Raw genomic sequence first — 23,588 nt, forward strand, 5'->3', positions numbered from 1 at the left:
AATGTTTGGCGCGGAGCACGTGTCTGCTTTTGCAACCGACCGGTCGTCGTATGGTAACTACACTGCCGACCGAAATATCAAAGATATATGACAATCTACATTACAGGAAGATCAGCGCGATGGTCTGTTGTGACAAATTTAATCGGGATTGATCATGAGTCATGCATGAAGATTTGATCTCTGTTAAGGTTTTTTTTTTTTTTGCCCCGGGGCGGGAATGGTCATCCTTGAGTTATTTTCCTTTTTTACACCCTGAAGCGTGCCACGCGCTGACAGGAGCGGTTTTTCACCTGAGCAAGATGCGCGCTCATGTAGCCGCTGACGCGCGAGTAACAAGCGGCGCACTGTATCTTTGGGGTCCGCGCCGTATCCTTAGAGGGTGGGGGCTGGGTTTTCAGGGTTTGGAGTTTGAAAAGCCGCGAAGCGGCTCGTCAGCCACTCCCTATACACATTCTGAAGCGCGCCTACCCCCCCCCAAAAAAAAAATTCGCACAGATAGATTTCGCTCGAGTTTCGGGTAAGTGACACGTCGTAAAAAAATCTGGAATTCAAGACCTGTCAGGAATCAGGTCACGTTTTCGCGTCACGTGCTCGACGGTCGCCACGCCGAGCTGAAGCGCGGCGACCGTCGCCCAAAGTCGAAACTTATACCTTCGCTAACCTTCGAAGGCACGAAGGTTGAATTGAAGCGGTGATAGATTTATCCAAAATTCAACTAAAACTTAGACGAATTTCTCCGTGTGTACAGCTGTTTTTCCTTTACACGGCTAGTTTCTGTATCGAAGCCACGACCTGGATGAGAATCCTGCCTGAGCCTCATCAATCCGATATTTAAAATGGAAGATATCACGACCCAGCAGGGAGTGGGGTTAAATTTAAATTTGTTCACGTCAAGCTTAATAAGGGAAGAAGCTTCAAGGATTTTTTTACAACGTAGGCTCAACTTTAGGCGAGGGCGCTGGCGCAGTTGTCACGTGTGAATCAGATTATTCTAAATGGGCCGTTAGGTTTCAAGTCGCTCCTGGTGACCACTCACTGCAAACTGAAATTGATATTTTGTGCCGTGTAAAGTACTATATTCCATTTGCTTGAGAAAATGGTTTGATAAGCCACTCAGAGTAACCTGATTATGAAGCTTGTCACGGGTGGCACCTTACTTTTCCATATATTTAATCTCAAGTAAAAGGTTGGAACCAAATGTAGCAGAACATCAATTTACACACAAGTTCAAAAAAACCAATAGTGTGCACGGGTGCGTGTTCGTTGTCCCATGAGCAAATTCCCTGATGTTCGAAAAGGCCGAATTATTAAATAATTACTACACCCCTGTCCTTAAATTAATCCTGTGATACATTTCTACACATCAGCACGATGTTAATTAATAAAGCAGTCTGCTATCTTACTTCTTGCTGTCTGGTTGAGAAAAAATAAGGGTCATACAGTTGTTGAACTTTCAGGTTCCCGCTTGGTTACATGTAATCCCTCCGTCAAATCAGCCACAGGTCCGACGAGCCTCACTTTTAGCGAGTTATCGGGCGCCTCACCGTTCATTGAAAAAAACCTGACCGAAACTATCATAAAAGGTGCAATGGTGTCATGTTATCGAAGATTGTCATTCGAATCAGAAAATCAATTTCGCTGAAGTACACGAGCACGAGAGTACTTTAAGCGATAAAGAAACAGCAGTTTTTTTATCGACGAATCAAATTTGTTTCAATTTTTAACATGTAAAGTTACTATTTCAAAGATCATTACGAAGACTAGCTAATTTTTCTAGCTCAAAGTGTAGAAAAAAATTAGAATTTATATCCTGTAACAAATGTTATCAACGTCCTCAAATGAATGGAAGAAGAAAATTCCGCACATTGAAGAAGCCCTCGTATGTCTCAGCATTTAGCACTGTTGAAATCGAAAGCACCCGAGAAAATATTTCTCGAACCTGCATTCATTCAAAAAGATTATCTCGTAAACATTCGTGAAAGATTATAAAAAAAGATGACCTTGCTGTTCGGGAACATTTTAGTTAATGCAACCGTTATTTTTCGAATTTCTCCCTCAAATAGGATTGCCCCTAGATGATTAAACTGTAACCGGTTGAATACGTTTTCCTGCAATACATTAGTCGCCAAATTAGTCGCTCCGGAAACAAAATAATTTATTATGATGAAATGTACCTCAATCCGTCTTGCAATATGTGTGATAATTGGATCCGAGATTATCTCATTCAGCTCCGACGAAAAAACTCTGTTTGTAAATTTTAGGCTTAAACAATGATCGAGTCTTATTTTCGTCACGAACCTCTCCATGTCAAAGGCCTAAATATTAATTCATTTTTAAATCGAAGGAAGAAAAGAAAAACGTGTGAACAATGGAGCACCTCATGCATTCTGTCAATCAAACCAGCAGACCATGACTTTCTTGCCGATTTCCATTTCATGTCTTCTTCACTCATTACGTAATTTGTCGAAGCAAGACAATCAAAGGTAGCGTCAAAGTATGAAAATAAACCTGGATATTACGCATCTAAGCAGAATGATATGATGCGATCTTTTCAGAGAACATGATTGTACCTTTCATATAGAGATCTCTTTCAATTAGCAGTTTTTCTTGCAATACCTTCGATAGTTCCTGATGTATATATAAACGACTGAGAATCAATAACTTGTACAAGAATCATTTGGGTACCTCGAGGTCCGGGAGTCCAACGTATGCTTGACTTTTATCATTTCTTTTAAGATGCTGTCGAACATTATTGTATAACTTGATCAGTACGAAGTGCTAAAAATGGTCACTTAAAATCCGCCTCAACCTTGACGAAGTCAATCACTTCAAATAGATTGCTCAAAAAGATATGCAAAAAACGCAATCGCCACATCCTTTCTTCCATTGGTTTAATCTTGCAGATGATCGGTTAGAAGGAAATTGTTAAATAATCAATTGAAAAAAATACGCACTTTATTATTGAGTTCATCATCGAGAGAGACCTAAGCGCAATATTCACATTCTGATTTACTCGAAAAAGAATTCGCAAACGCACATGTCTCAAAGCCGCTTCGCGAAACAAATTTAGCAATAAGATAGTGCATTCTTGGTAACCTATCAAGATGCATTTATTGATACTAATGAGTAAATGTAAGCATTTTACCTACCAACATGCACGGCCCGGTTTATCGATGACATCGTAAGGAAAAAGAAGTCGTCAACAAATGCATCAAGATTCTTCAATCCAAGGATTCCCTTCTTAGTCGGAATCAAGATTTGATAATTGTTACCCAACAGACGTGTCTGCATTCGTTAATTGCTCAGACAATGAAAAAACCTTCTTTTCACTTTGAACTTGTCGTACTTCGAGATCTGAATATGTTCGCTCGAATTTCGACAGAATTCGCGAAAAAATCATCGCAATTTTTCTTTGATGGGTGCAATTTGTGTCTCCACTTGCAGATACTTTATCGATGCTTCGGCAGAACTCCTCGATGTAGCTACATTCGAAACAAAGTCCATGATTGTGTGAAATCAAGCGGAATGACTATTTGGCATGACACACCTTCGATACTCCGCCAATCTCGTGATAACTTCGACCATTTCGACCTACGATACATTGTTTTCCTTGTCCTTGCAACGCTGGAAAACAAAATCTGTCCTTACGATTACATTTTCAATGTTACTGCATTCAGGGAGTTTAAGGCACCACAGTAATCGAAATTGATTGAAATGTTTATTTAGTTGGTCGGAATTTAAATACTCAATTTTTGTACCTGAAACCAAGCTGGTCTTCAACCCCAGATTCGTTCGCATTGTCAAAATTTTGCTGATAAAGGTCAAGATGTTAGCACAAGCTTGAATAAGTTTTGCAGATGAAAATTCATGACGGAATCAATCTTGCGTGTTACAAGCATACCAAGTGCGTCGCCAACATTGATTCGGTATGACTTTCGCACGCCTGGTATTATTGAAACAATATTAACAGACAAAAACAAGCATTTTTACCACTCGTCACCTCGTGAACTGAAACTACCAATGCATTTAGAGCTCTGAGGCCAAAGGTTGCTAAGATGTCCCTCCAATTGCATTCAAAGTAATCGAACAAGGTATCTAGCATGTTAAAAATCTGGTGCTTAATTTGTACATCATTGCCCTTTTGGGCACAGGCACGCTGAAGAGGAACAACAAAGTCAGTTCAGAATCAAGTGGAAAAAAAAGGCGAGTACCATGACGACAACCCGGTCTATGCTTTTAAGTCCCTGGTCAGGCAAGCCTAGCGTTGCGAACAGCTTTGCGAAACGCAAAACCTGTTAACGTAATCAAATGAAAGGACCACACGCGTAAAGCCGAACGGTTTCAATGTGCTCACAGAATCTTCGTCGCCTCTGGCTATGGCAACATCTAGATTTTCTTTCAATCTTTTGGTTACTTCGCTGATAGAAAGACGCACGCGTGTATACAAATGCTGGGTCTCAATGTCATTCACAGATATTTTCAGAGCTTCACTGTAATGATTCATTGACTGCAAAGTATGGGCATGCTGCACAGTGGCCTCGTATTCGTTTCGATGCAAACACTCCTAAGGCGAGAACAATTCGTCGTGTGAAGTTAATAAATAGCAGAGACGAACATATGGAAGATGCTGACCATCATAGCGCTACAGGTAGAAGCAGTTCGAACATTATGGTTGACAGTCATTTGTGCAGCCGAGATGTTTTGCCTCTCAGTGCATAATTCTTGCGCCTTGACACCAAGTTAACTTTCAAAAAGTGGAGCAGGTGTGCCTTGGTAAGACATCTAACCGTTGCAATAATTGTCGAGCGACTGGTTTGTGTAATGATTTTCGCAAGCAGTCTTAATGATTCGACATGTATGATATTTGCTTTATAATGTGCACCATCTGCTTCATCACGTGTGCCATCTGATTCATCATGTGCGGCACCTGCAACGAACTGTCCGACCTGAAGGACAGGAGAAACTTTCTGTTACTGTTCGTCGATGAAAAAGGCAGCAGTGACCTGTGGATCGGTCCAGGCTTGGCTCTGTTCGTGGCTTCCTACATGTGATGCGCGAAGTAGCCTCATGGCAAGAGCTCTGTGTGAGTGGGCTGCCTCATGCAGAAGTCTACGGAGAGGAAAAGCATCGTTCAGACGCGGGCACTGTAGACGCACGCAAAAAGTCGTTGTCGTACCACGACTCGCCTCACCTGTTTATGGCGCCTACATCCATGGTTTCTTCGAGAAACAAGGAATCGGCATTCATTTGTTCACAGTTCCCCCGAGTTGACGTAACCCTTTGCAGGTGGCTGAAGCTCCGTGGTGTGCAGGCAGGCTTGTAGACGCTTTCCTTTCCTCATAAATGGTAAGCTTCGCTTCTGCATTAACATTGCTTTAACATCTCTGAAATATCCTTAGACTACTCTAGCTAGCTAGCTAACTACAGTGTAGCTTAGCTAGCTAACACTTAGTAGTCTGTAGATAAAATCCCTTACCTTCGTAATACGAATAATTGTTCTTTTTGATTACAGATAATTTTGACTGGCGATTCAGGGTTTGTGTTTAGCCCCAGATCATGTCCGGTCATAGAATACCTGGTGTATTCTTACCAGCATCTTTACCCCTCCACAAGAAAAATTTGGGCGTGGGTGTTGTAGTCATTGGGGCTCCGGCAGTGCCGATGAACTCGCAGAGAGATTGACGAAGAAACTGGTGTAAAGCTTTGACGTACAAACCGTTGCAGCGCGCGCATTTGCGAAACGCGATCGAAACAACACGCTTGGGAGCATTTGAACGCTCTTTTAGAAGAAAGAAAAACCTGAACGACCAATCCAGAAGGTTGATCATCAAGATCTACCAGACGACAACGCTTAAGTCTCCAGCTCGCTCTATCGCGCCGCCATTTTTCTGTGGAAATGTGGTCGGGTGGCAGGTAAAGCGACAGTATTCACGCTGCCGGCAGAGACGGAAGTTCTTTTTTAAATAACGTTTAGAAGACCAACAGATCTGGTCGTCAACTTCGAAAACTGATTCGTGAGCTTCGTGAGCTGTCGTAAAAAGCACTTCATGTCTAGCAGACAGGACGATCGCACGACGCAGTGCAAACGGACTACTCGCCGTTTAGTTACATTAATCGGCGTACTTGCTGCCGGAAATTTCTTCTCATACCTACTGTTTTTTATTCTTTGGCAACCCTCGCAGTTCGTTGAGGTGCGCGGAACAAGCTCAAGTATTGGATTTTTACCATATGTGAAAGATTCTATGTTAAGCTTGTCGACGATAGACAGCAACATTGAGTGGCGGCAGCCATACTTGCATGAAGACGTTCTCGCGCGACAATTGGGGGACTTGGATAGTGACACGCCCTTTCCCATATTTCGTGGTGACCCAGACCTGTACACATATGAAGTGTTGCGCAAATTTCCACATGATCCATCAGCTTTCACTCAAGGCTTGTTATTTCGACCTCCAGACACTCTGTTCGAATCGACCGGGGCCTTCGGTGGACCATCTACGTTGCGTGAAGTGGACCTTGTAACGGGCACCGTGCGCAAACAGGTGGAACTCCCCGGAATATATTTTGCAGAGGGCCTGACATACCACGACGACAAGTTATTGCAGATTTTCTGGCGTAATAACACGGGAATCTACTATGATCCGAAGACATTCAAGTCTTTGGGGACTTTTCAAACGCCACTTTCAGATGGTTGGGGCATCTCAGTTGTTGATGACTCACTTGTGGTAAGTGACTCAAGCACAGAGTTACACTTCATCCAGCCGAGCACAAAAGACGAGGGAACACTCAGGTTGCTACATTCAAAAACTATACGTGACGGTAATACTAAAATTAGATTCGCAAACGAGCTCGAGACCGTCAAAGGCGAAATTTGGGCTAACGTTTTGGAGCGGGAATGTGTTATGCGAATCAACTCCAAAACTGGTGAAGTTGTCGGTTGGATCAACTTGAGTGGACTCTCCCATAATTTAGACCGCGGAACTCTTCGCCCCGGTGTCCTGAACGGCATAGCGTACGACGCAGAAGGCGACAGAATCTTTCTCACCGGAAAGAATTGGGCAAATCTTTTCCAGGTTCGAATAATCAGAGAGAACAGAACTTCACTCGACACTGTGAGGCATATTTGCCATCCAGCGAATAGCCTGCCGCAATATGGATATCCGTAGAGGAAGATCAATACTTTCGCCCTGCAGACAAGTTTTTCGCACACAGGACACGTTTCCATTATCACGCAGTGACATACCTAAACTTTCAAGCCTTCTTATGAGCAACAGGCTCCGCAAGATGAGCTTCCTGACCCAGATTCTTGGTTCGCGCAGTTTCTCGAAACACAAAGTGTTGATTGATGTACTTGCTTCCCCAGCCAACTCCGAACCCCCACCCGACTCCAATCCCAATGCCACAGCCCCCTCCTACACCCAAGCCCAAACAACCGAGGTTTCCCCCTTCGTCAAGCAAGATTAGGTCAGGCAATCAAATCAAAATTTGACGACTCACCCCCGAAGCCCCAGCCTACGCCGAAACCGCAGCCTACGCCGAGCCCTGATATTACCAAGGATACGTGAGCTAAAATTTTGAGCGATCGGGCGACACTTACCGATGCCAACGCCGCGTCCCTGAATCGCACGACTGGATGCGACTGTCATGAATCTCGGGAGCGACACCTCGTGAACAATAAAGCCCTACTTGAACTCAAAAGTATTTTATTTATGGTATGATATATGTATCACATTTATTTAACAATGATAAGGGTAAAAGTTATGATATCACCATTTGCAAAGTTGATGTCCAAATTTTTGCCCGGATTCCTGACTGCTTCGGTTGATTTCCGGTTGATTTCCGGTTGAAATTTCGGATTTCCCCCGGATTTCCAGCTCGAAATTTCCCAGATTTCCCTATCAAATTCGTGGTCAGATTTGAAAGTAAAAGTGGGTCAACTTGCATTTCTACGATCAAATTACCTATCAAAGCTAAAAATCCTGACGGAAATCCGGATTTCAACGATTGATCCACGGTTGAATTACGGTTGAAATTTCGGATTCTGCGGATTTTTTTCCCTCGGATTCCGGCCAAAAATTTGGACATCAATCATGCAAATGGTGATATCATAAAGTATATATACTGTATATATCATATGATATCATATTTATTATCTAACCCTTAAGCTTTTATTTTACTGCCGATGGAGCATCCGTACAAATTCTCAAACCATGTGGTTCAGTGTTAAGGGTTAACTTTTACGAAGGCATGGTATGAAACGTGTCAGAGATGGCTGCTCGGAACATGAGATGGTGCTACAGGGCCCCGTGTCGCAGTATTTAAAACGTTTTCGTAATTAAAGCTTCGTATTCCATAAGTTTCGTGCGAAGGTATTATCCGTGCAAGGTGCCTCCATAGCTAGTCTAGTGACTTCGAAGGTAACTATCATAATAAACAGGAATGTTTGGTTCGCGGGAGGCTGGTTTGGGACGAGTCCCGAGTTTTAATCGATGAGCTAGCTAGCTAGCTAGCTAGCTAGCTACTAGGCTAGCGTTTTAATCGATGAGCTAGCTAGCTAGCTAGCTAGCTAGCTAGGCTAGCTAGCTAGCTACTAGTAGTAGCTAGCTAAAAAGTACGAAGGTAGACTACCAAAAGGTAGCTACTAGCTACTAAACCTAACCCTAGTAGCTAGCTAGCTAGCTAGCTAGCTACTAGCAAGTACCTTCGTAGCCAGTAGGTATGACTAGAAGCCATCTACTATAGCTAGCTAGCTAGCTAGCTAGACCTAGCTAGCTAGAGCTCTAAGCTAGCTAGTGGCCCGACGTTATTGACTACTCAAATTTTTTGACTATTGAATAGTCACAGGTAGTCAGAATTAACTGAAGATTAGACCGTCAATTGCCGTCCTCGACGTAGCACAATAGGCAAATAGTATGGTTGTGGTTCCGCTTGCGCGCGCCGCTGCCGTCGCGCTCGGCGCGTTTCGCGACAAACTTTGACCGTACAATCTACGCCGCTGGTCGCGAGGAGTGAAGCGACGCGGCGTTCACGATCAGAATCGCCCGAGCGGCCGACGCGCGCCTCGCGAGAGAACGACACATTTAGACCTTCGATTTTATAAGAAGTTTAGTTCTTGAGTTAATCCCTCGCGCCATGGAATGGACATGGTTGCGCGCCGTGTGAATGCAAACGATCGAACCAAGAGATGCCCAAAAAATAACATTTTCTGAGGGACCTGTTCCAGCTCTAAGCATAAATAGATCAGGCGCAGACTAATCCATCGGGCATGCACTAATGCCGGAAGGTCTGACTATCTGTGACTATTGGATAGTCACAGATAGTCACAGATAGTCACATAACGTCGGGCCACTAGAGTAGCTATGTAGCTAACTAGTCTACCTTCGTAACTACGAAGGTAATACACATGGTCGAGAATTTGTACGAATGGTCCATCGGAACTAAAAGCCCATACAAGCTCAAACCGTATGGACAAATACCTTGACATACTGTTTGGCCCGTGCGACTGATTTTTTAGTCAAAACACCCGCGTGAAAAAAAGTGGGGACTGGGGCTCTTCTAATTAGAGTTAAGGTTTACAATTCTTAGCAGGCTCCTAATTTATAAACCTTGTACCTAACCCTTAGCTGCTTAGTATTTTTCCTTTTTCAGCAAGGAATACTGGAAAAAAAAACCACCGCGCCAATTTGGTCGTGACAAACTGTCGTAACCGCAGCAGCTTGGACTCATCCCAAGATGTTTCGCATAGCTTTTAGAGCCGCGTGCCATCGTTACTCACCGGCTACTTTTCTTTTCGGCGCGGCAGTTCGACTACAAAATCGACAATTGAACATTCACGAGTACCAAGTGAGTTTTGAACACGGATCCCAACGGAGTACAAAACACCACTTGCGGTTTTATTCTCAACGGTTGTTAACATCAAACAGGGCGCCGAGATTTTGGCGCGGCACGGCGTCCGCGTTCCACTTGGCATTGCTTGTCAAACGGCGGACCAGGTACATGCCGCCGCCGAGAAGCTTAGATCTGACGATGGAGATGTCGTTCTGAAGAGTCAGGCGAGTCAGCTTGATTTCTCCTCATCGTGGCTTTTTCCCTCATGATATCCATCCACTCTTCTTTCGAGCTCGGTTTCGTGTCCGGGAAAAATGACCACGTTATTTCTTCGGCCTCCATTAGATTCTTGCGGGTGGGCGTGGTCTTGGTCATTTTAAGAATGGTCTGCAAGGTGGTGTTCACATTGTCCCATCTGGCAAAGCACAGGCAGTTGGCGAGAAGATGTTAGGCCAACTGCTTGTAACGAAGCAAACTGGTGCAGCAGGCAAACCTGTCAACACTGTGCTAGTCGCTCAAAAAATGAAGCTCGTCAACGAAATGTACTTTGCTATCCTTCTAGATCGCGCCAGTGCAGGGCCGTTGGTCATTGCTTGCAGCGAAGGTGGCACCTCCATAGAGGACCTCGCGGAAACACATCCAGAAAAGATTACCAGGATGAAGATCGACATAAGAACAGGACTTACAGAGGCTCAGGCAAGAGACATAGTCGCGCATCTTGGGGTGAAAGGATCCGTAAGCGATGCTGTTGCCCAGGTAAAGGCATTATACAACGTTTTCATCAGCAGCGATTGCACCATGCTCGAAATCAATCCCCTCGCAGAGACCGCCGAAGCAAAGCTCATAGCTGCAGATGCGAAGCTCAATTTTGATGACAACGCCGAATATCGCCAGAAGGGCCTCTTCGCTCTTAGAGATCATTCACAGGAAGATCCGCGTGAGGTTACAGCCGGTAAGTTTGACTTGAACTATATCGGCCTCGACGGAAATATAGGTTGTATGGTAAACGGTGCAGGCCTTGCCATGGCCACGATGGACATCATCTCACTCCACGGTGCAGCCCCAGCAAACTTTCTTGACGTCGGCGGCAATGCAAGTGAACAGCAGGTCGTCGAGGCCTTTAAAATTCTCACTTCTGACACCAAAGTGCAGGCTTTGCTTGTGAACATATTTGGTGGCATCATGAAATGCGATGTAATTGCAAGCGGCATTGTTAGTGCGGCAAAACAAGTTGGCCTTCAAGTGCCTCTTGTTGTTCGCCTAGAGGGAACAAACGTCGAGGCAGGTAAAGAAATTCTCGAAAAATCTGGCATGGATATCATTGCCGCGAATGACCTTGATGATGCAGCGAAAAAAGCGGTCTCGGCTCTTTCTTAGGTTCTTCTCTAGCTTGGTCTTGGTTTCGATATTAATTAGTTTTTCGGCGCAAACAGTTTTCACTCAGCTTTTCATTGGAATGCAAATAAATATAGATCGACTATCTAGTCTACGGAACACATCTTTGTTCGTAGACTAATACGTATGTATGTACTATCAGTCTATATCATTTCTATATCCATATGGTTATGAATTTGGTTAAACTTAGTTTCAGCAATAATGTAGTAAAATGGTTTTTACAGTGTTTTTACGGGTGACAAAGTACGTCTCCACTAAGTGTTACTTTACGTACAACAAAAAAAATCCACTATAGATACGTCTCCAAAAAAATCCCAACTAATCAACGGGTATCTGACAGAGCTTCTAAGATTTTTTGGCCAATCAGAGTCGAGAAAGGGGAGCTTCGGCAGCAGCAGCCAGGCATTGCGCGCATAAGTTGCGCCCGCATGGATGTCAAACCGAAAAACAGGCGCCACAGAAGTGTCGAGAGGGTCCATGCACCACGTTTCAAAGCAAGGCGCGACTTTACATGGACGCGGTAAGCATGGCGAAGCCGCGCAGGCGCGATGTATGGGCAAGAAAAGAACTCGACGAGTTATGAACCGTCAGAAGTGCGATGCGGGTTCGTGTTATTCTTCTGTTCGCCCTCGCGGGGACAGATTTTCGGCCTGTTGGCTCAGTGAAAACGTTATGCATATAGCTAGTCCACTGCACACGGCGTCGCGCGGCTCTTCGCGTGTAGGCGCGGCGCTGGGGAGCGACTGAACGCGCGCCAAGTCGAGCAAAAAAACCTGTTCGGCGAAGCATATATGCAAATAACGGCGAAATCAAAACGAATTATGATTAACTCTTTTTGTGGAATAACGTGGGCGTAGCCACAGGCGCTACCCTTGCTTGTGGTATCTATACTCTAGCTAGGAGCTTAGTCTACCTTCGTACCTCGTACCTTCGAAGGTACCTTCGAAGGTAACTTTTAAAAACCCTGAACTGCTGAAGTGTTATTATAAGTGTTAGTCTACGAACGAAGGTACGAAGGTAACATATAAGCATAGAACTCCACCGTTCCTCGACCTCCTCAAATACGTCGCTGCACACACCGCCCAGCGAGCCTCGGGCAACGTCAACGAGCGATCGCAAGCCATCTACGACTCCATAACCCCGCCAAACGAGCTCCGGAACCGAATCCACCTATGCAACCTAGCCCTCGTTAACAAGGATGTCGTACTCCGGTGGTTTGCGAACGACGAGGTCGCATCCTGTGCAGGTAATAAAAGCATGGCATCTCAGTGCACCTTTTCATAAACATCGGCATCGTCGCACTAGCCGTGATCGGCGTTCTTTCCTCCGGATGGTGTACGCGGGTCCTGGAAACGCTCGACAACCTGGCGACAACCTGGGCAAGTACTCTTTGGTTATGAAATTTGGTGGATCTTCGATAGCATCATCTCAGCGAATGCGCGAGGTTGCTGAAATAGTTATCACCGTCCAGGATGATTTGCCGGTCGTGGTTCTTTCGGCAATGGGGAGGACAACCAACAATCTGCTTGATGCTGGGGAGCTGGCACTGAAATGTGATAACTCTGATGAGGTTGCAAACTTGGAGCCAATAGTTGAAATTCGAGCCTGTCACATCTCTGCCATGCACGAGTTGAACATAGATTCTGATACCTTTCAGGAAGTATGCAAACTTTTAGATAAGATGGAACAGCTTTGCACCGGCATCGCTCTGATGCAAGAGTGTACGGGCCGAACACGCGCAACCTTAGTTTCTTTTGGTGAGCGCATGAGTTCCCGCATCTTCTCTTCGTACCTTCGCTCTCTTGGACTTCGTTCCAGACAGTTTGATGCATTTGACGAGCTCGGATTCATTACTAGCGATCAGTTTGAAAATGGTGTTATTCGCGAGCAAACTTACTCGAATGTAAAAGCTGCTTTGACTCGGAGAAGTGATGAGCCTGCGTCAATTGCCGTTGTCACAGGCTTCCTCGGGCGAGGGGAGAAGACTGGTGCAATCACAACACTGGGTCGTGGTGGGTCAGACTTGACTGCAACAGTAATCGGATCTGCACTAAACGTGCCAGAGGTACAGGTGTGGAAAGATGTGGATGGTGTCCTCTCCGCTGATCCACGTGAAGTTGAAGGAACGATCCCGTTGACTTTTTTGTCATTTCACGAGGCAACTGAGTTGGCTTATTTCGGAGCTCAGGTTTTGCATCCCCAGTCAATGCGCCCTGCGATGGACTCAGATAGTCTTTGCGTGCGTGTCAAGAACTCGTATAATATTGAAGCTCCTGGAACTCTGATAGGTCACGTGCGTTCTACACGAGACAGTGACTGGATTCTGACTGCGATAGTGCGCAAAAAGAATGTGACACTGCTTGACGTCGTTTCAACACGAATGCTTGGACAATATGGTTTCCTAGCACGAGTTTTTGCAGTGATGGAGAAAGCCAGAATTTCTGTTGACTGTATCGCGACATCCGAAGTCAGTGTGTCTCTGACCCTCGACCCAGCAAAGTTGTGGAGTCGCGACCTTGTGAAAGAAGAGCTTGAGGCTTTGGTAAGAGATTTTGAAAATAATGGAATCGCGCGGGTAAGCTACACTACTGGAAATTCACTCGTCTCACTCATTGGAAATGTAGAAAGAAACAACGAAATAATGGAAAGGTCATTTCGTGCGCTCGGCAGTGCAGGGATTCGAGTTAAAATGGTTAGCCAGGGCGCGAGTAAAACCAATATATCACTCCTGGTCAGCGAAAGTCAAGGGGCACAAGCAGTTCGAGCAATTCATGCAGAGTTTTTCAGGGCCCGTCAGCTTTCAGAAGACCAAAACAAAAGCAAGTAGGCGAATGCGACTCGCGGCTTTCTTTCATCTCTGAATTTATTTATTCGATTTACGCTCTTTCGCACGGTATATGTTACAGTCCAAATTTGCGTGAGCTGCTCGTCGGCACGAAGCATTCAAGGACATAATTTTAAATTGATTCCTTAAAATGAAAATTATAAGCGACCGAGGGACATCATCATACTCACTGTCGACAACTGAGGTGTTATTACGCACGTGACGCGTAAGTCTTGCTCAGTTTCGCTGGATGGCAAGGATAGTGCATACGATTTCCAACTGGATGAAATACTGAACTCTGTCACCACGTTCACAGTGGCGTGCGTGTGATGACGAGGTCTACGTGCACGTCGAGCGCAATAATAAGGACGTCCCGCTGAGCAGTGGTTGTCCAAAGAACGGGAAGGCGTCGCATACCGTCGTTTGTCATAAATAAAGTAACCAACGATGTCGAACAATGTATTTGTCGGTAACTTTTGCAATTGACCGAATTCTCGACCAATCCGAACACGAATCATAACCTCTTAAGAACTTGAGCGGGAGGCGTCCCTCTGCTCTGTGCTGACAATTGTGTCTATTACATGGTCGCTACTAGATCTTAGAAATTCGCAGCCCGTGTATGGGTGTTACGCCGGCTACTAGAGCATTGGCTGTGAGAATTGAGTCCCTTTTATGCTCATCTTCTCGCCATCTGGTCTCCCTCATTGCCGGCAGCGAAGCTATCGCTGTCGTATTTATTTTTCTCGTCACACCCCTTGAGGATTTTATTATTATGAGCCGGTTGACCTGTGAATTGTTCGAAAGGGGTACCAGCAGAAAACTATCCAGAACGTCCTCGAGTGCAACATTCCATAAAGATTGCAGTCACTGGAATTGACAAGCAAGTGCACATCGAAACAAGTCCCCGCCGCAGGCAGCTTTTTATTTCGTAAATTCAAGGAACCGCTTTCGTACAAAAATCATTGTTGCGGAAAAGGCATGCCGCACAGAAGCAGGGGGTGAAAATACGTGCGCCTGGCCATAAGGGACATGCCTGGCTTCAAAGAGATATGTCTGGCTTCACGAAATGCCCGAGGTACAATTTATTAGCCCTTCCACAGAATACCTTTCTCGATTCAAGTTCAGATTTGGCACAGTCAGCCTTCTTGAATTCCTGGGATGTAGATCTTCATCCGTTTTTCTCCTTGAAAAATAAGCCAGCGAAAGGATCAAGTGAGTCGCGCCATTTGAATGTTTGTCGTGAAGTAATCTGGTCTCCTATATAACTTCCGTAAGTGATATATAAAACGAAGCGTTCATATTGCCAGCAGAAGAAAAGACCGCGAGGAGCTAGAACATCTACAGCTGTCACTTTCCTTAAAGTTGGATGTAGAGATCACGTCCTGGGTTGAGCTCTTGAACTAGCTCTACTGCCTCTGTGAGTGCAACTTCCCCAAACTTGGTTATGTAGTTATTGTTCAAACTAATGCTCGTGATTGAGGCATCTGCGTTGTTCTTTATCGCCTGAGCCAGTGCAAACGCCCCGTTGTCTTTAATTTCGTTGTATCCAAGATCCAGGGATGTCAGGTTTTCATTCACCATACCAAGTGACTGAGCAATAGCTGCGCAGCCTTCATCACCGAGTTCATTTCCACGCAGGTCTAGCGTGGTGACATGTTCGTTATATTTCATAGCATCAGCGATGTGCCGTGCCCCCTCCTTTGTGATTTTGCACCAACCCATACGAAGGGTTGTCAACTTGCTGTGAAACTTAAACGCGTCAGCAAGTGCGGCACCACCCTTCGGACCAATCGGATTGTAGCCTATTTCCAACGTGCGCAGTGATATGTTTTCCTTGAGCGCATCTCCAAGACTCTCAGCACCCGCTTGCAGAATATTGTTTCCTCCGATATCCAATATCTGAATGGCTGTGTTCTGTCTGAGCGCGTTGCAAACGGCAATTGCACCAAGATCGCAGAGTTCGTTCATGTATAGATTGAGGCTAGCGAGCTCTTTGTCAGTTTTGATGTATGCAGCAATGTATTCACCAGACTCGTGTCCAATACCGTTGTTGCCCATATCCAGATTCGTCAATTTTGTCTCACGAGCAGAAATAGCTTTGCAAAGTGCCTCAACACCTGTAGAAAGGCAAGTGCATACAATTAGTTTTGTATACTGATTGTTGGCACACCGGCATGCGGCTATTTTGAGAAATACAAAAGTGTAATTAACGCGTTAGGGGAAACACTAAGGTAGCATACCGATATTACCGATATCATTGCCATTTATTATCAATCCTTTTAGGCCCTTGTTCTTCACCAATCCCTTCGCAAGTGCACTGGCACCAAGGCCGCCGATATAATTCCCACTGATACTGAGAGTTGTAAGGGTGGCATTTTCAGACAACGCTTCTGCTATAGCGCAAGTTCCCTCGTAGTCGATGTTATTGTTGTTCAGCTCAAGAGCTACAAGCGAAGTATTCTTTTTTAGCATTTCTGCTAGTGCGATCGCACCAGTGTCGCTTATTCCACAGCTATTCAGGTTGAGCGTGTTGATTGAGCTGTCGGACTGGAGATAATTTGCTAGTGCAACTGCGCCCGCATCTTGTAAGTTGTTACTTGCAAGTGAGAGCATTTCTAAGGCTGAATTGCTTTTCAATGCTTCACATATTGCGAAAACGCCCGCTTCACCCATACCGTTGGCACTCAAATCAATGCATGTAGCGACATCATTGAACGCGAGAGCCTCGCTTATGTATGCTGAACCGTTGTCTCCAAGATTTCGACCGTGAAAGTCGACAGTGTTATAGCGGCGCATTTCAGACATCATATCGCGGAGCTGTCGCTTGAATTCACCGTGTATTTCTCGAGGAGGCGGTGTGGAAAAAGAGGCGGCGTCGTCGGTTATGATTGGTAGACCCTCAAAAGAAATATTGCCAACAGGTAGATCCTCGTCAGGACCTCTTCTCGAAGAGCTCGAAAAATCGTTTCCTGCTCCACCGATCCGGCTTGCACTGAAACCGTTTGCAGGCGGGCAACCGAGCTGTAAAGAGTCCGGACTGCCAGCGTCCACGTGCCTCTTCACCGTCTTCCTCTGAAATGCCAGGAATCCAACAATTGCAATGGCCACCACCCCTGCGCTGACAATGACAGGATCAAAAGCATCTTCGTTCTCGGTCATGGAAAGTGCAACGGCGCTACGTTTAGAAGAACTATTCGACCTCGGTCTAGGTAATCGAGGTTGAGCAGTGGAGGAAGCTGTTGTGGTTTCCATGAGAAGTGGACTAGCCGCCGTCAACTTTGGCTCCTCCTCATCCTCGAGAATCTTGAGGTCATGATCAACATTGTGGACTCCGATCCGGTACACTTCTTCATCAAGCCCGTCATTGAAATTGCCTTCCGCACGTGGAATGGTATCTTCCATTGATCTTGCGTCCAAGTCCTCTTCTAGACCGTTCCCACCCACGTCTGTTTGCACGTTTTTTGCTGCTCGCACAACGATCACGACGCGCCGACGGGTTAGAAATCTATAACGTCCAGCGGCGAGTGGAGAGTGAACTAACCGTGAAGCGACTGAGCTGTGGTACGTTGATGGGTGCTTGACATCTTTTGGGATTCCTCCTCGGTGGGGATCCGCATGGCTAGTCGTGCGGAAGCGAGATGAGCAAACCCGGAGTGGTAGAGCAGCAACAGCCGCTAACGTGGGATTGAAAAGCCTCGTCAAACGGTTGGTGCAAAACATTTGGAATTACTGCACGGTCGGAGGGTCGCAAGCCTGGTTTTTTTTCGTGCGTCGGGTCGGCGTATCTCGTAATAAGCGACGGGCAGTGCAGCAGTGGGAGCCTTGCGGTGGTGCACGGTGTTGTGTTCGTCAAAAGAGTGAAGATATATTGAAAAGCTAAGCTACACTTAACACTTAACACATACCCAAGCAAATCAGACCCCTACAAAATCCGTAGGTGCCTCCCTGAGAATGATGATGAACAGGAACGTTCGGTTCCGGGAGGCTGATTTGGGACGAGTCTCGATGAAGCTTCGGTGAAGCCTCGATGAAAAACGCATTGAGAAGGGCTACTTATCCATGGTTTGAAGCTGAATTTTCATCGATACATCGGTCAACTTCGACGTCTGTCACCGCCTCATCGGAAGACGCCTTGGCGTCGACTCTTCGTTCACAAGTGGCATGCGTGTGAGGACGACGACTACGTGCACGCCAAGCGCAACGATAAGGACGTCCCGCAGAACAATCGTCGTCCAAAGACACGGAAGGCGTCGCACAGTTTTGTTAGTCTGCAAGAAAGTGACAAACGACGACCGTACGGTTGTTTAGTCTATAACTTTTGCAAATGATCGAGCTCTCGACCAATCAGAGGACGAATAAAATGTCACAGAGTTCCAAAAAAGTTGGGGTAGAATGTGGCACTAAATGTGACTTCGTCACTGGCGTTCCTCGTCCCAAATCGGGGCTCCAAAACGACAGCGAATGAAGCGGGGGTCTGATATGCGAGAAGTTACGAACGAACTGATGACGACAATAATGAAGGATAGAATAATCTGAAGATTAAGTGTTAAAACACATAGATAGAGTAGTGCATGTGGCTACATACGCTGCCAGTGCTTCGCCCTATTCTAATCATATTTCGTTTTGAATTTGAGATTATTTGCATGTGCTTCGCCGAACACGTTTTTTTGCTCGACTGGCGCGCGTTCAGATGCTCAATAAAGGGCGTAAGAATATGAACCTGACGAGATGGTACAGTGACAGGAATGTTAGTCATAAATTAAGCATGTATGGAATATTCTTATTATTACTTCATTCGTTCGTTCGTTAAGGGCGAACTTAAGTTCGTTCGTCATAATAAGTTTCGTTTCGTAAGACCTTCGAAGATAAAATAATGTTGGATATTGCTTGGTAATCCATGGCTACCAACACAAAAGTCCTTCCTTCACCCCACACTGAAGCTGTCCGCCAGTAGCTAGGGTGCGTAAGAAACTCCTGAGACCGGTTAGGTGAACTGCAGTCGGTGGCGCTGGAGCTGGCGCTGGCGCGTCCACAATATTGTATACGCGAGAGGATAAAAACACCTCTAAGCCCGTGCTTTTTGTGTTTCTCTCTAAGTGATTGTCGATTATGTTTCTCGAAGCGGGAAGTCACGATTGCTTCGCTCTAGACCGGTTCGGGCATGTCCCCCATTCCGATGTAAATTCATGGCTTTCACTGAGGCAAAAACAGATGGACGAACTTCGCACATGTCACCGAGAGCAGTTCTTGTCGCTGAGATCGAAAATAAGGAGCCTTGAGATAGAAGCGGGGATCGCTTCAGATGCCAACCCATTCCTGCGGGAGAGGCAGCAAATGCTCCTCACCAGTAAAAAATACGGAGAAGCTTACGAGCAGTTGAAGGTAATTACTGACATCGTTTTGTCGAATTTCGAACTTCTATCGAATGATTTTTTTGGAGTAATCATGTCCTCTAATTTGACCCTCAAACATGACGATCAAGAGAGCGGAGAAAAACGCGTTACTAGTTCATCGCAAGACACAGAGAAGCTCCACTGAAAGGAGCATCAAGCGATTACTAGAACAGCACATACAACAGGAAGAACACTTTCATAAGCTGTTTGAATCTGAGCTAAACTCTCTGGAGCTGAAGAAGACTCGCGCACCCCAAAGTCAACTGAGTCACAAGCACGGATCCGAAAAACATGTTGACGCAAAAGAACCCCTCCCGAAATCCATTTTTGAGGACGTCCCAAACGATCAAGAAGTTGGCGGTGGTGAGTTCAGAGGAGCACATTATTCAGAGGAGCACGGAAATGGAACAACAGCACCAAATTTGAGAGAAGAACCCTCAATAAACGCTCATATGGACCAGAGACTGACTGTCAACAGAGCTGGATACGCTCTGTTTGACGGCAAAACGAGACCTGCTTTTTCTCCTTCATTGCCCGTTGATTGTAAGCCGACAAGCGGGCCACAATTAATGGCGTCTGCACCAAATTGTCGAGGAGGGCCATCTGCGTTTCGATACAAACTTCACGATTTGGCTGATAAACTGTATCGCACAGAGAGCAGTTTGTCACCGCGGCGAGTTCTTCGTAAATGTTCACGTGTCGATGATGAATTTGGGCAAGCGCATGATGATTCTGATGACTTTTCGGCACGCGCAGTAAATGACCCAAATAAATCCGAGAGCTCGTTATACATTTCGAATGGCCTACGGAAAATTCCGGGATGTTGGCAAATTCCATGTGTGTATCCCCAGTCAACTTCTGAACCCAGATGCTCAGACGGAGACCATGGCTCAACAAGTGTCGGGAGACTTGAAAACGCAGCTGAGGCTCTCCTCTCCGCCGCAAGCGCGCTGTTGGGAAGTCGAGTGACCGGGACAAATATCAGCACAGCTGTGAATGAGTCCATTCAAGGGAAGCCTAAATTTGGTCGTGCTTCTTTGGAAGATGATACCTTTGAAATCGATCCTGTGAGTAAAACCAACCCAGATTCCCGATTCCAGACGAGACGTTCACATCCTCTAGTGAGTGAAATTGATCCCGGTGTCCATAACGCTTGCGCAAAAACCTTAGGCTTCAAAGTGTCAAAATCTTCGCCGGACATATTTTCCGAGGACATCTCCGGTGATGACGTGCTAGCACTGCCAACCTCCTGTCCGGTCAGTACATGCACAGTTCCCCGACTCGAGATGAAGAAATTGTCATTCGTTGCGGAAAGCCCGGATCTTGCTACTGGCAGTGCAGATCATGTTCTCTTAGACAAGAACGACAGAGGATTGGAACATTTGAATCGCACGCAACGTTCCTTACCAAGATCGACGCAGATTACAGAGAGAAGATCTGCTAAGGAAACGAAATATGTTTTTGGTGGCGATTCCCCTACCCCTGCGGGTCCGAATGGTAGGGCACCTGCCGCTCGGCTATTAATCGATAGGGCACGGCCCTCCGCCGAGAATACAGAACATCGGAAATGTCAGACAGATCCCTGGGGACAGAGCAAGGGATCCCATATCCCCGAAAACCAAAAAAGTCAAGATGCGGCATCAAATGAAGCAGATTTGCAACCGGATTCACCACAGGCACGCATACCCTGCTTGCTCGACTTCAGAACTAGCTATTTACCTCATCTTTACTTGTCAATGATTCATTCCAATACTGACAAGTATCTTTTTATTTATACTTCAAGCAGATTCAAACGGTCAACGATCCAAGCTATTCAGGACCGACCAGAATCCGCACAACTGAGCATCCCCTGCTCGCGGCATCTAATGCAGATCGTCGGTTCACCACAGAAGATTTTCGCAACCTTTTTTCATATGCTCGACATGGGAAGTACAAGCAGGTCAGTTGCTGACTTACCGTAGGCGCAAATCATTTGTGATTTCCACCTTCTTTTACCTCACTTCGTGCTGAAAAAATATTTTGTCGCAAAAATCTTAGGTCGTCGAGTTACTGAAAGGTGGCTGCCCAGCAGAGGGGCGAGACCAGTTCGGGAATACACCTCTCATCATCGCTTGTCAGAATGGCAATGCACGCATCGTCAAAGCTCTGATTCGGCATGGAGCCCTCATCAATTCACAAAACAAGCAGGGATGTACAGGGCTTCACTACTGCATTGCTTACGGCTTCAATGCATTGAGTGATTATTTGATATCGAAGGGCGCAAACGACAAAATATTGAACAAGCTAGGCTTGAGCCCATATGAGGGCATCAAATAATTGAGGGTCGTAGAGGCAGAACGACGGGGGGTCGCCGACACCGTTTTTCCCTTGTTGCCTGATATTCTTTTTAATGGATGCATCACGGTTTCGACATCCATTTCTCACGAACCCTCATTTTCCATCTCTCTCTATACTCCTACATTTTCGCTGCCATCTATTGTACTCTGATTCTGCCTGAACAAGCTGCTGACGCAGAATCCCTCGTGTGTTGCGCCATACTTTTACTTTCTCTTCTGCGGTGATTAACTCGATTGTGTTCGTGAGCTTTTTTATTTCTTTATGCCGAGCATCTGCTGTGAAGGCAGCAAGTGGATCGAATTTGGTTCTTGATTGCAGCTCGCCGACACTGCTTTGGAGGTCTGCGATTTTTGAGCGCAAAGTTTCCAGTTCCTCAACAATCATTTCATCCGAGGTCAAAAATTGCACGTGCCGGAACAACATCCGGGCAAGATCCTCATTAAGATCTGACAGTGATAGTGACCCGACAGACTCGATGAAAATTGCGTGTTCTGTGGGGTTGAATTCACTTTCCATTGCATGCTCGGGATTCATACTGGCACTTGTCCCTAGTTCTGTCATCTCCTTTAAGACAAGTCCTTCTCGATTGCGCTGTATTTCATCTGCCTTTTCCACACGGCGACTCAATTTATCCATTTGCTTTGGATACCTGACCATACCCGAGCTGTGCGAACTTTCTTCAGAATGGCTAATATTAGGAATTCCTCGTGGATATGAATCCTGCTCCACGTTTTCTTCTCTGCGTTCATCTTGCGTCACAGACGACCTTTCAAGTGCCCCCATTATTGCCTTTCCATGGATATGTGCGAGCTCTTGAACGTCTAAGAATGTATCGAGCATGTCCCATGAAGACCCAACCGATTCCAGCGTTGATAACACTTCCCTTGCACTTGGTCTGTCAAGAGGACGGCTAGCCCACATCAGCGACATTAGTCGCGCAAGTTTTGGCACAGAATGACCTGGTATGGGCAATCTTTTCTCTCGACGGACAATTAAATCGATTATCTCCTTCCTTGAAAAAGCGCTTTCCTCGGTCCAAGGAGTACGCCATTCAAACAGTTCCCACAAAACCACGCCTAGACTATAAATATCAACCTTCTCACCAGAGTATCCTTCCGGTGGTATGGAGCCCTCAACAGGAGGTTCAAGCATTTCAGGGGCCATCCAGAGCATCGTTCCTATGGGCCGCCAACTGCCAGAGAGCCCAAGTAATCGCTCAAACCCACCCCACTTTGGTTTTGCTGGACGACGTGGTAATTTGTTTACCGGCGCTGCACTCCCAAAGTCACATAGTTTGGCACAGATGCGCTGTCTTTCTGGACACCACGTGAGGAGCACATTATTGCTTTTGATGTCACGATGTGCAAAACCTGCTCCATGAAGATACACCAGAGTATCACATATATCCTTCGCTAAAGAGGGGATGTCGAGCAAAGGCATGTCATTTGAGACCGCATCGTTCAGAGTGAAATGACCGGGAATTGTCTTCAGAAAAGTGACGACTTTAATTTCATGGCAGCGAAGGGCATTCCACATATTACCACCGTGACAAAATTCAGTTATCACAAGAAAGGGTACATGCCATAGTTTTGCCGATTCTCAAAGAAGAATATGAGCTTTGAGAGGTAGCGTAGAAACATCAAGAAGTTCAAAAGAAGGGACAAAAAGGTTTTAGAATTGGACCATGTATGGTTGTGGTACTTTCCCGTAGTGATACATCTTTATGATACCTGGATGGTCTACACGCCCCAGGAGGAGCGCTTCGCGTCTAAAGTCACGAGTTGAGTCGGGATCCATCATACACGATCGTAGGA

General features: G+C 45.8%; 8 protein-coding genes across 8 annotated transcripts; 4 read left to right on the forward strand and 4 right to left on the reverse strand.

Annotated features, from left to right (window-relative positions):
* Window positions 1-1,741: 1,741 nt before the first annotated feature.
* Window positions 1,742-5,247, reverse strand: COG4 (predicted protein; the record flags this gene model as incomplete). Its single annotated transcript, XM_002507563.1, has 24 exons — window positions 1,742-1,810; window positions 1,865-1,939; window positions 2,001-2,108; window positions 2,175-2,244; window positions 2,299-2,315; window positions 2,378-2,508; window positions 2,571-2,628; window positions 2,686-2,739; window positions 2,810-2,896; window positions 2,955-2,984; window positions 3,038-3,096; window positions 3,150-3,285; window positions 3,320-3,482; window positions 3,548-3,591; window positions 3,649-3,667; window positions 3,759-3,811; window positions 3,902-3,943; window positions 4,001-4,156; window positions 4,212-4,292; window positions 4,355-4,564; window positions 4,633-4,728; window positions 4,788-4,946; window positions 5,046-5,109; window positions 5,192-5,247. 24 exons carry the CDS (start codon window positions 5,245-5,247, stop codon window positions 1,742-1,744), a joined length of 2,037 nt encoding a protein of 678 aa, XP_002507609.1.
* A 333-nt stretch (window positions 5,248-5,580) lies between these two features.
* Window positions 5,581-7,344, forward strand: MICPUN_51552 (predicted protein). Its single transcript, XM_002507168.1, has 2 exons — window positions 5,581-7,186; window positions 7,243-7,344. The coding sequence occupies exon 1, from the start codon at window positions 6,048-6,050 to the stop codon at window positions 7,161-7,163; it is 1,116 nt and encodes a 371-aa protein (XP_002507214.1). The 5' UTR covers window positions 5,581-6,047; the 3' UTR covers window positions 7,164-7,186; window positions 7,243-7,344.
* GRP1 (predicted protein) lies at window positions 7,315-7,643 on the reverse strand (the record flags this gene model as incomplete). The annotated part of the gene is made up of 3 exons (XM_002507564.1): window positions 7,315-7,442; window positions 7,495-7,539; window positions 7,595-7,643. Coding segments are annotated over 3 exons (222 nt in total), but the record flags the coding sequence as incomplete, so codon positions are not given.
* Window positions 7,644-9,690: 2,047 nt separating this feature from the next.
* SCS-beta (succinate-coa ligase) lies at window positions 9,691-11,450 on the forward strand. The gene is made up of 3 exons (XM_002507169.1): window positions 9,691-9,840; window positions 9,921-10,049; window positions 10,171-11,450. Exons 1-3 carry the CDS (start codon window positions 9,730-9,732, stop codon window positions 11,200-11,202), a joined length of 1,272 nt encoding a protein of 423 aa, XP_002507215.1. The 5' UTR covers window positions 9,691-9,729; the 3' UTR covers window positions 11,203-11,450.
* Window positions 11,451-12,550: 1,100 nt separating this feature from the next.
* On the forward strand, window positions 12,551-14,047 carry MICPUN_77518 (predicted protein; the record flags this gene model as incomplete). Its single annotated transcript, XM_002507170.1, has 1 exon — window positions 12,551-14,047. One exon carries the CDS (start codon window positions 12,551-12,553, stop codon window positions 14,045-14,047), a length of 1,497 nt encoding a protein of 498 aa, XP_002507216.1.
* Window positions 14,048-14,602: 555 nt separating this feature from the next.
* MICPUN_93055 (predicted protein) lies at window positions 14,603-17,203 on the reverse strand (the record flags this gene model as incomplete). The annotated part of the gene is made up of 2 exons (XM_002507565.1): window positions 14,603-16,161; window positions 16,285-17,203. The coding sequence occupies 2 exons, from the start codon at window positions 17,201-17,203 to the stop codon at window positions 15,401-15,403; spliced, it is 1,680 nt and encodes a 559-aa protein (XP_002507611.1). The 3' UTR covers window positions 14,603-15,400.
* Window positions 17,204-19,153: 1,950 nt separating this feature from the next.
* On the forward strand, window positions 19,154-22,452 carry MICPUN_55237 (predicted protein; the record flags this gene model as incomplete). Its single annotated transcript, XM_002507171.1, has 3 exons — window positions 19,154-19,483; window positions 19,536-21,380; window positions 21,475-22,452. 3 exons carry the CDS (start codon window positions 19,154-19,156, stop codon window positions 21,751-21,753), a joined length of 2,454 nt encoding a protein of 817 aa, XP_002507217.1. The 3' UTR covers window positions 21,754-22,452.
* On the reverse strand, window positions 21,684-23,567 carry MICPUN_55238 (predicted protein). The gene has a single exon (XM_002507566.1). The coding sequence runs from the start codon at window positions 23,308-23,310 to the stop codon at window positions 21,868-21,870; it is 1,443 nt and encodes a 480-aa protein (XP_002507612.1). The 5' UTR covers window positions 23,311-23,567; the 3' UTR covers window positions 21,684-21,867.
* Between the last annotated feature and the right edge of the window lie 21 nt (window positions 23,568-23,588).

The sequence above is a fragment of the Micromonas commoda genome, chromosome 1 (assembly GCF_000090985.2).
Source record: "Micromonas commoda chromosome 1, complete sequence".
Classification (NCBI taxonomy): Eukaryota; Viridiplantae; Chlorophyta; class Mamiellophyceae; order Mamiellales; family Mamiellaceae; genus Micromonas; species Micromonas commoda.